Genomic DNA, 17,673 nt, shown 5'->3' on the forward strand with positions numbered 1-17,673 from the left:
CATCAGTAACAATGCATGTTACAATTTATTTGCTATTCCTTGTAATCAGTATATATATATATATATATATATATATATATATATATATTTGATGATATGTAAATACACTTTAGATGATGTGAACTAATTAGGACCACGGTTCCCGTCTTCTGTGGTAGACAGCGGCATTCAAGAAGGCTAGCCAAGGGTATCACACCAGTCAATTGTTTTAGTTTGATTAGCCACAGGTAGTTTTATTTTCCAGTCATAAAAATAAACAACCAGAAACAAACTCTAAACATTTAGAAACACCCTCTCTGAAGTGAGGGACCTTGTGTGCATATAAAATAGAAATATGTGCAGGTAATTATTTTAAATGAGTTCTCACTGTACTCCTTCATAACCATTAAACATTCTCCCTCATTTCGCTACTATAGAAAATTACTCTAGAAATTGCCCTGTCTATACTATGAATGAGTGTAACTTGTTTAAATTATCCATGCACACTCTTCTAATTAGAATCCCATTGAGAAAAATCAATAAACATCGTGCCAGAGCCTCATCCCTCCTCTGACCACAGACACGTGAAACCTTGTGTACTTTCAGAATAACCAAATTACCATCCTATGACAGCTTGTGTCAGCAGCCAATGAGCAGCCACAGAGTGGGAGTGGCATGGATGACTGCAGCCAATCAGTTTTCTGAGGCCGGTGGATGGACTGGGAGTCGGTCACGGGTGTGCGTGTCGTGGGCTTGCAGTGCGCTGTGGTGCAGTGCGTGGGGTCAGTGAGGTGGGACTGTCTTAGCTCACAGCTGGGTGGTGACTTCCTGGTGTGGTAGTGTCCCGGGGAGTGTGGGGTCTCAGCGGTACATGGCATCACTGTGGTGACCGAGCCACTCGTGTCTGTCCTAATGGAAGAGTCTGATGAGCGGAGCCCGCTGCTGGGCAGCAGATCCGGCTCCTCCCCGCCCGCTGCGGGCTCGGTGTTCTCCGGCCGCCGCTTGGCCTGCGCCGCGGTACTGCTATCCGAAATGCTGGAGAGAGTGGCCTTCTATGGCATCACGTCTAACCTGGTGCTCTTCCTCAATGGGCCTATATACAACTGGGAGGGCACCCAGGCCAGCCAGGCACTGCTGCTGTTCATGGGCATCACCTACCTGGTGTCCCCCTTCGGGGGGTGGCTGGCGGATGCGCTCATCGGTCGCTTCTGTACCATCCTCCTCAGCATGGTGCTGTACCTGCTGGGCATGCTCCTCTTCCCCATGATCACATACTCGGGTACCCGCTCTGCTTTCTGCGGGGACATAGACCTGGCCCGGGTGGAGAACTGCAGCACCGCCAACAGCACTTTCAATGGGTCATATGTCCCTTGCGGGGAGCCGACCCGAAGATACTGCGCCACTCCGATCTTCATAGGACTGGCCATCGTGGCTCTAGGAGTGGGATCTGTCAAAGCCAACATCACCCCCTTCGGAGCCGACCAGGTATACACTGAGACTACATTCCACGTTACCCCTCAGCCGTGGTGTCACCAGTATACTTATTTCTTATTCTCCACACTTCACTTCTCAGCTGCTCTTTTTGTGTGAACTTTATACTTATTCATGCACCACCTGTCTATGAGAACAGTATTCTCTTCATACACAACCCACACACCCACTTGACTCTTCAGTCTATAGTGTGTCTCATTAGATTTTGCTTTGTGTTATTCTTGGATATAATACCATATATATTGTTTTCTTCTTAACTTCCACACCTATTTTATGGGCTGTTGAGATTAAACCTGTTTAGAAGCTCATGTGCAAAAGTTTTAAGTCTCCTATCCACTGGTGTTTTACTGACTATATAACCCATTGTTCCTAATGTTGCTAAACACACATGTTTTCACTAGTGTTAAAGCACAGTTTTGTCCCCTGATGTTTGTGTGGTCTAATTCCAAAGTCCAAGTTTCAAAGTCCGTCCAAGCCCCACTACTTATTTAAGGTTTTACAACTTTTTTGCTTAAATACTGCTCCTTTTAGACTAAGTTATGACTGAATTCATTAGAAGTGTGAAGGGACAATGAGATGGTCTGTAACACATTTGTGTGTTTGACCCCTTTTTCCCTATTAGTTTATGCAAAGTGCAACAAATACATGCCTAATGTATCTATTAAAAGTATAGGGCAGTGGTTCCCAAACTGTGCGCCTAGGCTCCATTGGGTGCCTTGGTGATCTCACAGGGGTGCCTCGGCCAGAGCCAGTGGTAAGCAAGGCGGGGGACTACTTGGTATGTATTTTGGCTTAGGGGTGCCTTGAAAATTTTTTGGAAACCTTAAGGGTGCCTTGAATTGAAAAAGTTTGGGATCCACTGGTCTAGGGCAAGACTCCCATCAGCTCAGAATTGGTGAAAAATAGCTGTGCATCCCTTCCTGAAGCAATGCCCTAAAAATGTTCCCTCTATTTTCCATCTCTTTGATAAACTCGCTTTGCAGTGCTCATTAACTATAGGTACACTGGTACTCTTGCTCTTTCTACAAATATGCCCTTTTAGCAGCCATCTCCCGCCTTCAGCAGATTCAAAGGTATCATTATTTGCATAGAGAACGCTTCAGAAATCAAGACACACCAGGAGTGAGCAGAATACGTGGAATACCAAAATCTGTATGAGGGAGACGCTTTATTATCAGATAAGAAATAGTCTATTGGGAGCGTCTAGCTAGCATTCAACTTGCGCTGCCCTAAGTGGCCATGTAAATAGCAATTGTCATGTCATCACTGATGAGCTGTGGATCGCTGAATGTCCATTGTTGACCATCTCTGGTGTTTTTAAAAAAAAAAAAAAAAAAAAGAAAATATTTGATACTCCTGGTATACTGAACATGTTGTAAAACACAATTGTGATATGCATAAACAATGCTGAGAATTATGCTAAACCTAAAATATGGAAGCATCTATTCTATAAGAGGAAGCTATCTGTACACGTGAAAGTGACAAATGGATATTTTATACTGGTCTGTGTTAGTCTCACCCTCTACTGACTGGGAGTATGAGTGATAATTGTTTGCAAAGTAGACTTAGGCCTACAGTATTGTACATTGAGTACTGAAAGCAAAGTTAATTCTGGGTTATGCCGTGCTTTGCACCATATTGTTGTAGTTGCACATTGTTAATACCTCTTGTAGCATACATTGGTTCTGTTAGGATCGGTAAATAGAGATGTGATAGTTACTTTCGCAGAAACAGTATTGTGCTATGAAGCAACTCACTAATGAATTTCTGAGAAAACAGGAAAAAAACTACACCCTTTCATATTACTATTCAGTTTAAAAATTTAAAATATTCAGAATTGTGCAGTTTGTAATCAGGAAGTCATTCATTAATTATTTTTCTAGCACAGGCTTTGCATGCTGCTCATGGCAAAACAAGTTTGACAAGTTTTGAACCACTTGAGGAAGCAACATAAATGTGACCAAATAATTTTGTTTGAAAGTGATTTTTTTTTTTTTTTTTTTTTAGATGTTTATGCAAAGCAGAATTACTGTACATTTATCTCAATATCCAGAATACTCACCAGTGCAAGATTGGCAATTGTGTAGAAACTTACATTTATTTCTTATACAAAAAACAAACAACAATTCTTTTTGGTCTTAAGATTGATTGGCGATGTACTTTTCTAGATGTATTAATGTCTTTCCTTGGTCCGAAGAAACATGACTGCATTTTTCTTCACTGAGATTTCATTTATATTTTACATGCCCAGTATCTGTCCACTATTAGTACTCTAACATTAATTTTACACCTTCTTTATACATGCTTCCAAGATTGGATAAAATGACACTACCAGTTAATGTTTTCTTTGTTTAATAACATATTTAGGCAAGTGTGTTTGGATGAAGCTTTTATTTGGGCACTTAGTACATGGGCATAAAAGTGTAGAATCTGCTTTGTAAATTGACAAAGATTCTAGTACTACTCAGTATGGAGTCTTGAGCAATCATATCCAAAGTAGTATTCTTATGTTCTCTTAAGCGCATAGATTGTCCCTAAATTGCATTATAGAGCACAGTGCATCCCTATTAGGGGCAGTGTCGTACTGGGGCATGAAGGGCCCACCAGCAAAACCAGTGACTGAGGCCCACCTAATACCATGTAGCACTCAAAATGTTGGGGAGCCTGGTGCACTTAAGACATTTATTATCATTTTAGACAATTTTTAGACTAATACACAGGCAAAACTGTGTGCACTACTGTTAGATGCACACAGTTCTGCCTTCACAAGCAGCATAGTGTGAAGCGGGACATACCTCCCAACTGTCCTTGTAGTCGGACCAAATCCTGACTAAGCGAGACAGTCACCCAAATTCAGGACTGCCCCACCAGATTCAGGACAGTTGGCAGACTATCCTGCTCTTTCCTACCTGTCTTGTCACTTTCACCACCTGTGGCTGGTGTCTTTAGATCAGTTGCTGCTTGTCTGGATCCTTGGAGTCCCTATTGGGGGAAAAAAAATGGGTACATATAATTTAGAAAACTCCAATCATCCCCACCATTAAATCAACAGCACCCACATTTAATAATCAGGTCTCTCTCCAGCCCCAATATTAAAGTAATAGTGCTCACATTTCATAAATGGATCTATTTCCCTACAACCAACCCCAACATTAAATTAATAGTATTCCCTTTTAATAAATAAACCTATTAGCCTTCCTACAAACAGCCCCAGCAATAAATTAATAGCATTTATGTTTAATACAACCATTTCCCATGACCATTCCTGGCATTAAATAATTAATATTCACATCTGAATAAATAGCCCTCCTCCCCACACTCGGCCCCACATTCAATTATAGACCCAAACCACCTCAGCATTAAATTAAAGGTTCTAGTCGCCCCACCTAAACTTCACCATTAAATTAATAGCCTGCTTTCCACCCATGTACTATTAAGATAGCCCCCCCCATTCCCTCACACATTATAGCAGCCCCCCTCCCTATAGTTTAGCATTGGCAGCCCCCCTCACTATAGTTTAGTATAGATAGGCAGCCCCCCCCCCTCACTTACCTGTAGTTGCTCTCGCCATCGCTCCTCACATCAGGCAGACAGGAAGTGGAGTGACTTCCTGTCTGCCGCACAGAACTTTGGGACCCCATACAGCAATGGTCTGCCTGTTGCTGTCCCACTGACCACCAATATTTTTGAACATTTTCTTCACCCCCTGCAATCGCGCCCCGCCCCCGCGATCGCATCCCCTCTTCATCTGCTATGAAGCATCTGGGCCCACCGGGAAATACCCCGGCTCCCCAGCGAGCCAGTCCGACCCCTAATAAGGGGCATTCTAGTGGCCTCTGTGCACTTCAAAAATCTTTGGCTGCTCTACAATGCAAACCCCCTGCCTCCCCTCTAGTCTCTGGTTGTGACAAAGTACAGATCCAAATCATTTACTTTCTCCTCCTGCGATCCTGAGCTGCCTCTTAGTGTGCTGGAGGAAGCTCAGCTGTTATAGGAATTATCATACAACGTATGACCTCTCGACGCTCTGTAGTCAATGCTTGAAGCTACCTGCCAGTCAGAATACTGAGAGGAGTTTACTGGCTATGATTAAAGCAGGCAGTAGATGGTTCTGTCCAACACATAGTTTGCTAGACATATCTTGGCGGAAAGGGTTCTGTCTCTATTCGAAACTCCCAAATCCCATCTCCCCCAATTTATGGGTTTCATGATATATTTGTGCCTTGCTAATTCCTATATTTTCATATAGCGATTCATAGAGCAGTGGGATTATATTTTTTGTTAAATAATAAATAGGGAACTTACATGTTTAAATTTAAGTACGCTGTAGGCATTTATTCAATAATTTTTAGGTAGGTTTTGTGAGACAAAATTCTGCTTGTACCTAGAAGTTCAAGTATTTGCTAATATTTAATATTAGTTGTTTGAAAATAGTTTTCCTCTAAAAATTATTTGGCCAATAGAAAGTAATTGTTTACACCTGCTCTGATGGGGGTGCATTTTTTTTATTTTATTTTTTTAATATCAAAATGTTGTAAAAGATACTATGTAAATGGGCAATATTTATTTTTTGAATTAACTAATCAGATTTACTTACAAAGTTGCGTGCAAAGCTAATTTAATGCCACAATATCACTGGATGAAACAGAACTTTACTTGCTCATGATTTGTGTTTTAAACCTGTGGAGTCTGAACTATTTATTTCACGTAGACGGATCCCATGTATATCAGGTTTTGGCTTTTGTCAAATTATTTATTTTATTTTCCCCTCTGAAGCTCATGATTCTTGTGTGTCTAGACTGTGATAGTAAGATAAGTAGGAATCGATATCCATGACTTCAACAGAATTCGGCAAAACATGTTTTTTTGTGACCTGAGAAACTTACATATTGTTGCTACTTTGTACTGCAGTTGGTGCTAGTAAAGAGAACCGACCAGCATCATAATTGTATAGTAAAGCGGCTAGGGCGTGCCTTCTATTAGAGACTGCTCACCGCCTTCCATTCTGCTGTAAAATATATTGCTTTCTAAATAGAATGGCCTCTAATTTATGTGAAAAAAGGGAACAATGTGCACAAGTGCTGTGTATTTGGGCACTAGTTGTTCTACACGGCTTCGGTGTTCACAGCCTCAGTAGCGTGCTGATTATTTCTACAGATTGTATCGGAGTGACATTTTTATTTTTCTTTATATGACGCCACAAGGCATCCGCAGCGCTGTACAAAATACAAAAATACAATACAGACAGTATACCAGGGTACAACAGTGTAGAGTAAAACGAGTATAACCAAGACTTCAATATCTCCTGGCATAGCAAGTACAGTCGTGAAGGAGTAGAAGAAATGGAATTGAGACAGAAGGGAAGAGGACCCTGCTCATAATAGCTTACATACTAAAGGGTGGGGAAACAGATGGCAGGCACGTGAAGAATCAGTAGAGGGGATCAAGTAAAGGAGGAGACAGGGAGTTGAGGAGAACAAGGAAGGAGAAGATTAAGTGGATGACTGGTAGGCCTTGAGAAACAGATGGGTTTTGAGAGCCCGTTTGAAGGAGCTAAGATTAGGGGACAGACGGAGGGAGGGAGGTTGTTCTAGTGGAGGGGTGCAGCACAGGAGAAGTCTTGAATTCTGGCATGGGATGAGGTGATCAGTGTGATCATTTCAGTCCTGACAGCTTATTGGATCACCTTTTATGACAATTAATGAGGTCAAAAATGACCTCACAAGATTAACCTTTACTTACCCCCAATACTAAGGGAATAAATGTGGTTCCTAAATAGCCATGCCTTCTCTTAAATAAGGTGTCCCACCCAGCCCTAGCAGATTTAAAAGGCTCTGTGTAACTTGATCCATAGCACTGACAGCAGTTTTGGCGGTTTTGGAAGGAGTTCACTAAAATAAGAGAAACACATATGCTTTCCTTTGGTGTACTTTAACCCCAACACAGCAGCCCCCAGAAAATGGAAAACCAACACCTTTATATAAATGAATACCTGGGAAAGTTTCCCTCTAAGTATATCCCCCACCTACAGTTTGGGAAAAACCCTTGAAAGACATCAAGTGTGACATTACTAGAGGAAACAAAAAAAGCCCAAAAAGTTGCTCTAATTGAATTTTTGCGTTTGTTTTTTTTTTTAAAAAAATAATAAATAAATAAATAAAAAAAAAAAATCTCAATAGGATGAAGAGGGACAATATCAATATTCTCATATTTCTGGCAAGTATGATATGAATGAATTGAAGGTACAGGACAGAATGAAATCAACATTATTTGAATGGCAAGGGTACAGCATGCATAGCAATATGTGAAAACTAATAGGTGAAGCGTAAAATAGTTCTAGCTGCCAACATTTATAACAAATTTCCAGGAACACTTTGCTGCTGGAGTGGTGCACATGAGCATCTCATGCCTGGTGCTTTGGCATCATGTTTGCTGAACTATACAATGTTATTTGTTTGCATGACCATGATCATCCTGTTATAGTGGAAACCAGCCAAAGCTCTCTGGTGCTAGATGAGGATTTAGAGAGGGTACATGGGGCCAGCTTTGTAAGTATTTATTTAAGAAATAGTGCAGCATCGGTGGTTTGAGAGAAGGTAACCACCAATCACTTACAGTTCTCTGCACAAATCTTTAAAACCTGGGACTGTTGCAGAAATTAGAGTGGATAACTATGTAGTTCAAAATAAGTATAGTGCAGACTTATAGACCAAGGTTCCATGCACTCATTGACTTCCAAACAAGTTCTAATTATATGTAGTAGAGTCTTAGAGTATTTAGAACTTATTTGGAAGTCAATGACTGCATAGAACCTTGATCTATTTGTATTTAGAGGGAGGGATCCCTAATTCTATTGCAGTTCTTGCAATCATTGGGAGTTGAGCGCAACTCCTTTTTTGTATACGGACACTTGACAGACTTGCCCAAAACCTAGGCGATGGATCCAAAAAGAAGGCAATGTTCACTGCAGCCCCAGGAATGTATGGTAAGCACTAGATGGACATAGTCATACCAAATGCCAAGCATATATGTAAAATGCAAAACAAAATGTAAAAAAAACCCCCACAACAAATATTGATTATTTTAGGCTTATTCCACTGAGATGCAAGTATAATATAATATAATACATTTTTATAAATTTTCATAAAATGATGGAGTTAAGTGTTACAGCCTATGCCTCGGATTTCTTGTTTAGAAATTTGAATGAACTGAGTGTTTTATTTTTTTATTTGGTTTTAGAAGAGGAATGAACATTCTGAGTTTGTGTAACTATGAACCTGGCAAGGGAAGTGTGTGAATCCTCAGCCTTAAAATAAAGTGTCAGGCACATGATGCTGAGTCAGGGAACATAAAGGAAGCCTCATGATCATGAGATGTTTTCTCATTTGTCTGTTTTGCAAAACACTCCTTATTGTGTCTTTACTTTAATAACTAAAACAACCTTCAGAATTCAAAAATAAATTACTATTTAATCACACGTTATTTCTAGATATATTTGTTTGCTAAAATAGTTGCATCAAGCTTAAAGGAATTCTGTACTATTGCACAACATGTAATTATTGTGAAAATAATTGTGTAGAATTTCTAAAATTTTCTGTTAAAATTGCATGTGATCATTCCTGCCATACTGACGTTTGTCAGTTCTCCACCCCATTCCTCTGTTTTGTAGAAAATCTAATCCTAACAGTTTTGTGGGCTTTAAAGGGGTTAACTTTTTTGTTTTGTTTATTTAAAATATGACCTGGCCAGCCATGTACTGCGATTCCTAAGGATCCACATGAACTGGTAACTTGGACATTTTCACAGCCTTCTCCTTTCTTTGTGCTTTTCACGCATTAATAAATGCATGAATGGTGTGTTAAAAAAAAAGTCAAGAGTTGAGGGGTGGTTTCCACCGCTGCGTTCTGAAATTATATCACTGCATCTAAAATGTTAGCATGCTGCACTACCTATTTTCTAATGCATTGTCACAAGCTAACAGTACAGTAAAAGCTCGACACTGGAAAATACAGTAATAATGCATCCTAAACACAGGTCTAAAGAACTTTCTTCATGTGTGAACAAGCACTAAAAGTTTTTCCACTTAATAACTTCAAGTTTCAATTCCTCTATTGCTACGTTATCTATCTGCAATAATTGTCACAACTCGGACTAACTTTTATGTGTGTATTATGGGTAATAAAAACATTAGCATTATACTGTTGTGATTAGCCATTTCCCAACCAGCCACTGTACATTTTGCTTAACTCAGCGGTTCCCAAACGTTTGCAGCTCGTGGCACCCTTAGAGTCTCCATCATTTTTTTCAATGCACCCCTCCAAAATAATTACTGAGCAGTCCCGTTTTATAAGTAGTCAAAAAAAAAAAAAAACAAGTATTTTGGTCAGGACAGAAATACTTATTTAGTTGTATGCAAAATAACATTTGTGTGTGTATGTATGTGTGTATATATATATATATATCTATCTATATCTATCTATATCTATCTATATCTATCTATATCTATCTATCTATCTATCTATCTATCTATCTATCTATCATCGGGTGTGATGATGACATCACACCCGACATTCAGTGAGAAGGGAGGATGATGCTGGGTCCCGGGCACCGCCGAATTGGTAAGTTTTTGTGTTTTTTTTTTTTTCTTTTGGTTTCTCTCTTCTTGGCCACGGCACCCCTGTGACAGCGAGTGATCCCAGTGCTGCCTGATTGTTTGGATGGCATAAGTTTTCTACCTGCCTTGATGGTATAAGTTCCAGTAGCGGTATGCAGTCTTATTACTTTGATGCTATTATTTCATTCATTATTTTGCAAGTACCTTGTGTGGCTTTTATTTAAAAACATTTTGTAAAATATACTTTATCTATGGGAAGGGTTTCATACTCTCTCATCCAGTGCCCTCCTCATTTATCTAATACATATAAACATCTTGAAAATAGCGATAGGGCTAACAAGTTCCTGATGATCAGAGCACACAGCGTTCATTGTGCACATTGTTACTCGGTGTGGAGAAGGATCTTGGGCAGCAAAGGAAACCTGGCGATGTCATTGTGACATTAATGTGCAGACAAGAGCTGCTTCAGGTTATAGTAATTGTGATCTAATTGCTAGCTGGATTGATCTAGTAATAGAGCATTAATATCTGACAATACTGAAGTACAATATAGACCTGGGATCTAGCTACTTTAAATCACAAACATAAATACAACAGAAATGGCCTCTATCTACCTCCACTCCATTTCCATTCTCCAATTGCATCATACAGAAATGCATAGTAAATGTGGTCTTCAGAACCATAAAGAGGTTTCCAGCCTTCAATAATTCACAATTCACCATTGGCATTGCTCCCCTTTCAACAACTTGGGTACATAAGTGCTTTACACCTGTGTACAGTTATGGGATCACTGTGGAAATGTTAATGTTCAGTTGTGTTTCAGGGCCTTCTATTGTTGTATAGTTTTAGTTAAAATGTTTTGTTATTGTACTATGGGTATGTGTATCAATAATGAGCATAATGATGACACTTTGACTCACTAGACATTGTTATTGTTTTGTTTTTTTATGTCCTAAAACAATTTATATTATAATATGTTGTCAAAACAAGGCAGATACATTATGTAGCCCTATTTGAAAGTCTGTTTACCCGCACACCATGCCCACGTCCACCATCATATCCTTTGTAAAATGTATATTACAGTATGTCTTTTCCCTTTTCGACATCTTTGTATGCTCTACTCTTCTTTGCAAGATCATTATTTTCAGAACCGTCCCATTACAAGCTGTTGCTTCTACCAGTCTAGATAAGAAAGTGCATGCTTAATGCTACATTAACATAATGATTACCCCACTATATTTTGTTTGGGTTTACAGTGTGCATTACCACATTGATGTGTTTCTTTGTATATAACAATCTGGTGTGCTCTTGTTTTTTGTTTAGGTGAAAGACCGAGGACCAGAGGCAACACGTAGATTTTTCAATTGGTTCTACTGGAGCATTAACCTGGGAGCAATCTTCTCTCTTGGTGGAATTGCATACGTTCAGCAGAACGTGGGATTCCTCACTGGATATATAATCCCCACAGCTTGCATTTGTGTTTCATTTGTGGTGTTTTTGTGTGGACAGACGGTCTTTATTACCAAGCCTGCAGATGGCAGTGCCTTCACTGATGTGTTCAGAATTCTAGGCTACTCCTGTTGTGCATGCAAGCGTTCTACAGAAAGCCCAAGAACCACGTATGTATGATCTGATAATTTATAAATAATATGTATTAGAAATGTGCCAACCAGTTTAGTCTGTTATAGAATAGTGCTTCCAGGTTGCTGTTAGAGTTTATCATGGATCAGCAAAATGTTTTTATTTTTAATGCTGCAAGAGCTGTTACACGCCACTGAAAGGTAGTGATGTTACACAGTTAATATGGGGTGCACACAACATGGTTACATGGGTCCCTTTAACCAGTCCAGGCTGATCCTCTTAAACATCATGTGGATTAGTCTGTGTTTGGGGGCAGGGGTGTTCACCCCTTGCCCATGTGCAGTTTAGTCCCCTGCTGCTCTGGCATCTCTAAGTCTGGTCTGGAAGATGTTTTAAAATCTCATCTGTACTATCTCGTGTAACCAACTGTCTTTCTGCTATCTCCATATGGATGTCCCAACGCTACCTAAAGCTCAACATTTCCAAAACAGAGCTTATTATCTTCCTTCCTGCCAGAGTCACCATCTCCCCTCAAGTCTTCCTCAGTGTCAATAACAACACAATTTCCTCAGTCTCCCAAGTCCGCTGCCTTGGTGTCACACTTGACTCCACCCTCTGCTTTATTCCTCACATCCAGACTCTCTCCCAGTCCTGTCGACTCCACCTTAAAAACATTGCCAGAAATCGCCCTTTTTTTACTCAACATGTTACCAAAACTCTTATCCATTCATCTCCTGTCTTGACTATTGCATTCTCCTGCTATCTGGCATTCCTGACACCCATATAGCCACACTTCCATCCATTCTAAATGCTGCAGCAAGACTTCTTTCTCTCTTACCGCTTCACATCTGCTGCACCACTTTGAAGCAAATTGGTATCCTGTGTCCTCCAGAATGAAATTCAAATTACTCACCCAAAGCCCTCAAGAACACCACCCCTACATACATCTCAAATCTCATATCCAAATACTCTCCTCACGCTCTTAGATCTACCTCTGACCTGTGCCTTCTTTCGTCTGTGGTAACCACCTCTCATTCCCACCTACAAGACTTCTCCTGTGCTGCTCCTCACTTATGGAATTCTTTACCACGCTCAATAAGACTTTCCCGCAGGCTTAATGTCTTTAGACGTTGAAAACCAATCTTTCTTTTTTCTTTTAGAGGTGACCTTATCCCCGATAACACTATTCGCACTAATACACCCTCGCATCTGTCCAAGTCTCCACTCTGAACCACATGTGCTCCTCTTGTTTCAGCTGTACCCTCTTCCACTTAGAATGTAAGCCCTTTAATGAGCAGGGTCCTTCGCACCCTTTGTTTTCATGCTTGCGTTTATTTTGTCTACCTTGTATGTACTGTTTTCCCTACCGTACATCACTGCAGAGCACTGTGACGCCTTACAAATCTATGATAATCTCACCCCCAAAGTTCTATCAGGGCTTTTATCTGCCACCTCCAAGCCAAATTTGTCTCGAGGAGGATGGAAGCCAAATTCCGGGACAATAGTCATTCTACTGTATACATATACTGTACACCGATCAGCCACAACATTAAAACCACTGATAAGTGGAGTGAATAACATTGATTATCTTCTTGCAATGGCACCTGTCAAGGGTTAGTATATATTAGGCAGCAAGTGAACTGTCAGTTTTTGAAGTTGATGTGTTGGCAGCAGGAAAAATAGACAAACTAAAGGATCTGTGCGACTGTGACTAATCCCATAAAAGAGCTACTTTAGCACAAATGGCTGAAAAAGTTAATGCTGGCTATGTTAGAAAGGAATCAGGACACTCCGTGCATCACAGCTTGCTGCATAGTCGCAGAGCGGTCAGACTGATCTCATGCTGACACTTGACCACGTAGCAAAGGCAGAAAGTGCCCTGGTGTGATGAATCACATTTTCTTTTATATTATGTGGACGACAGGGTGCGTGTGTGTGTTTACCAGGGGAAGAGATGGCACCAGGATGCACTATGGGAAGAATCTAAGCCAGCGGATGTGATGTGATGCTCTGGGCAATGTTCTGCATGGAAACCTTGGGTCCTGGCATTCATGTGGAAGTTATTTTGACACGTATCGGGTATCCAAACATTGTTGCAGACCAAGTACACAAATTCATGGTAACGGTATTCCCTGATCGCAGTGGCCTCTTTCAGCAGGATAATGCGCCCTGCCACATGCAAACATTTTCATGTTTCTCAAACCATTCCTGAACAGAGTTCAAGGTGTTAACTTGCCCTCCAAATTCCCCAGATCTCAATCCGATCGAGCATCTGTGGGATGTTCTGATAAAATACGTCCACCTCGCAACTTAAAGGATCTGCTACTAATGTCTTGGTGCCAGATATCACAGGATACCTTCAGAGTTCTTGTTGAAACCGCTTCATACCTAGAAACGATAAAATTACCCAATACACTAGATGTTCTGCTTAAATAAGTATATTATGCTAGTCTGAGCCCCAAGCCCCTTTATCTTCTCCCTTCTCTGCAATGCCTTTGCTGTGAGCAATTACATCTCCCAAGAACAGCGTTATTTGTAGTCGCAGGAATTCTGGAAGTTCCACATAGTGAAACTCTGGTCATGTTACCAGGGTTTCTGGCAAATGAAGAACTAGTTCTAACCACTGTAATAGCACAACATTTGGGCCCATAAGCTCTAATGCAAAGCCTTGGGCCATATTTTCTAGATACAAGTGGACCACAAAAGGAACATGATCCTTATGCAACCTGGTTTTATTATATAGATGTTACACACAGGCACCATTGTACTGAAACCACCAATACATTATGAAACCTGAAAATTGTGAAGATAAAATTTACTCAATTGCTCAATTTTTTTTTTTTAAAAACTGGCATGATTGGTTTACATCTGGATTTCATGCATTTTGCTGGCATTAAAACTGCATTAAAGATGCATGAGGAAAATAACAAACTTTCAACAACACCATTTACACGCATGTATGTGCTAGAAGTACTTTTACAATGCTTGTTTAGTCAATGAGTCGCTTTTTGCCAGTTTTTATGTGATGCAGTTTTTATGGAACATGTATCCACGTCAATTTAAATAGACTCAACACTCTTCTCTTTTCAATACATTAGTTCACTATACTTCAGAGTACTGCGAACTTGTATTGGTGCATTATCATTATACAAAGGGGGATTTAGACTCCAAATCTGGTGCAAGATCAACACAAAACGAACAGTAATAATACATTCCTGTTCCTCCCCGTTCCTTTGTGGATAATGGTGCTATCGTCCATTTGTAATTTTGGAGGCAGGTTTTACTGAAGGGGTTTTTACCTATCCCTGAATCCCCAACAGATGGTTACCACAAATATTGAGTCCCATACATTTGCAGCTCTCATCACATAGCTTGAACATCCTAAGGGGTTTATTAATCTTTATTAGTTTTCCATATTCTGTGTCCTGGCAAGTGGGGTTTTTCCCCATGAATGGACATTTGTGCCTCTAAATATGAAGGGACACATAATATGATCACTTTTTTTCCTAATGGCTTTTTATATTGTCTATCACCCAATATACTCATTGCAAAGTTATGTAGGTATTAGGCACAGATTGCTGCTGGTTTAATGGCTGTCTCCACATGTATAATACTACCTTATGAATTGCCACACTTTGTACATACTGTGAAAAACAATGTCAATGTATGATATTTATATATATATATATATATATTCCGTCTTTTTGAAAAGTAACAGCCAAAACAATGGATCAAAGCGGCATAACCAAAGCATGCTGGACATGGCTAAGGGTTCACATGGAGGACCGTTTAGAGAAGATAAAGTAGATGATGTGAAAGCACTTGTAAAGACGATACCGGTCTTCTTGGCACTTATTCCTTACTGGACTGTATATTTTCAGGTCAGTGTTTAGATCAATGACATAGGCCTCATATATGTATGTATGTGTGTGTTTTATTTACGCTATCTGTGACAATGTTGGTTCCATTTAAAATACATCAAGTATTGAATGGGATTCGGTTAATGTGCAGCCATCCTGCCCCCTTGAAGTATAGGAAGCATACAGTACAAACTGCTTTCCTACCATTGGGGAAATTAATGTTGTTTGTTTTTGTTTTGTTTTTCTATTCTAATTATTGTTTTTGCTAAAATAAGCCTGTAATCAGCAACATGTTTTTCTTGTCAAACACCTAGGTGTTTTAAACTGTCCTTTTTTTTTTTTATTGATGCACATCACACAGTTTAATTGTATGCACAGATTTGCGATATGGACTGTTTGCTTAGTGGATCGAAAGTTGCTTGCAGATCTATAGGTGGCCCAGGCATATTACGGTTCAACGCCCAAGTAAAAATAGATATCCTTATACTGTGTGGTGTATGTGCGACGTAACTACTTGCTATGCCCAGGCAGACTATACGTCTTTAATTGGATATCGGGCTTGATAACGCGGATTGAAAAAGCAATGTGGAGGGTTAATTTTAACTAATGCCGATATTGGAGGTCCTGTACTGAGTAGGTATGGTATGGAGTTATGAATGTATTAAAAGTAAAATTTGTTTATTTCGGTATTTGACACAACTTCCATGGAAATATAATAACATATAAAAATAGAATAAAAATATGAATCTTAAAACAATGTGCATGGCTCTTAACTCCTAATGCCTCAGTCTTATAGTCCAACATAAAACTCACAAAAACTTAAATGAGGAACTGGGTGTATTTCTCAGTAAGGAATCTATACACATACAGAGCCAGAAAATGTCAAAGTCCAACTGGTTATAGATTAAAACCGTTCCGAATGCTGGGTTAGAAAAAACCGTAATACTTGCTGTTATGCAGTCACTCAGAAAGTAGTGTCGATCCATTATTGTTGGCCGGCAATCCCATAATGAAATAGTTGGTGGTCCACATAGTTACTGGTGTAGAATGTCTGCGTGCTTTCCACAGCTGGTTTCTCCCCTCCAGTTTTTTTGTACCTTTTTGTATGGCTAGAAATTGCAGAGATGAGGGGTCTCTATTGTGTATGTGTTTGTAATGGTGTGAAACACTATGTGTATCTAACCCTTTCTTAATGTTCCGTACATGTTCCCCTATTCTTGTATTAAGCAGTCTTGTTGTATGTCCCACATATTGAAACTTGTATGGGCATGTAACACGTGACCCACATCTTTTGTGTCGCATGTAAGAAAGTCCCTAATCTTATAGATCTGACCTATATGCGTAGAGGTGATCTCCGTGGTGGATTTTGTGTTCTGTTGATAGGTGAATCTGCATGCCAAACAACGGCCACAGCGATAAAAACCACCTTGGGATAAATTTACTAAACTGCGGGTTTAAAAAAGTGGAGATGTGGCCTATAGCAACCAATCAGATTCTAGTTATTTATTTAGTGCATTCTACAAAATGACAGCTAGAACCTGATTGGTTGCTATAGGCCACATCTCCACTTTGTCAAACCCGCAGTTTAGTAAATATACCCCCTGGTTTCTTATCCGCTGTCAAGAATGTTTTGGTTTAATGTGATTTTTAACCAATTTCATTTTAAAGTTTGGTGCCTACCTAAAAACTATAATGAGTTAAGTGGGTAGAATTTTCTTGAAATCCTCATCTTGCAGGAGGATCTCCCTATTCTTAAAAATTGTTTCAATTTGTTGCTGTAGTTGGATATAAATTGGACTTTATTCTCTGTCTGTGTGACTTCCGTTTTATCTTTGTAGTTAAAGAATTGTTGCCTAAACATATTTCCTGTCCTTGTGAAAGCCATTCATATCTTTGCCAGATGAGGAAGATGTCGTCTATATGCCTTCTCCATAGGACCAGGTTCGTTCCAATGCCAAGCCCGGACCCAGATGGTTTCGTCTTCCCTCTTACTTATGAAGAGGTTGGCATAGCTCGGAACAAGCCTGGTCCCCATGGCAGTGCCTCTAATCTGCAAGAAGAATTGCTCCTGGAACCAAAAGTAGTTATGTTTGCGTATGTAATTGATACTGTCTAAAATAAATTCAATTTGTTCCGGATTGATATCTT

The 17,673-nt window shown here is 39.8% G+C and overlaps 1 protein-coding gene across 1 annotated transcript in view; it reads left to right on the top strand.

The window, feature by feature from the left end:
• The first annotated feature begins 673 nt into the window (after positions 1 to 673).
• SLC15A4 (solute carrier family 15 member 4) overlaps positions 674 to 17,673 on the top strand; it is a 29,122-nt gene continuing 12,122 nt past the window's right edge. The window contains exons 1-3 of the mRNA XM_075176806.1: positions 674 to 1,464; positions 11,408 to 11,703; positions 15,378 to 15,546. Coding sequence (XP_075032907.1) covers positions 892 to 1,464; positions 11,408 to 11,703; positions 15,378 to 15,546 — 1,038 coding nt within the window. The 5' untranslated portion in view covers positions 674 to 891. The remainder of the gene's footprint in view (positions 1,465 to 11,407; positions 11,704 to 15,377; positions 15,547 to 17,673) is intronic.

The sequence above is a fragment of the Mixophyes fleayi genome, chromosome 1 (genome assembly GCF_038048845.1).
Source record: "Mixophyes fleayi isolate aMixFle1 chromosome 1, aMixFle1.hap1, whole genome shotgun sequence".
Lineage (NCBI taxonomy): Eukaryota > Metazoa > Chordata > Amphibia > Anura > Limnodynastidae > Mixophyes > Mixophyes fleayi.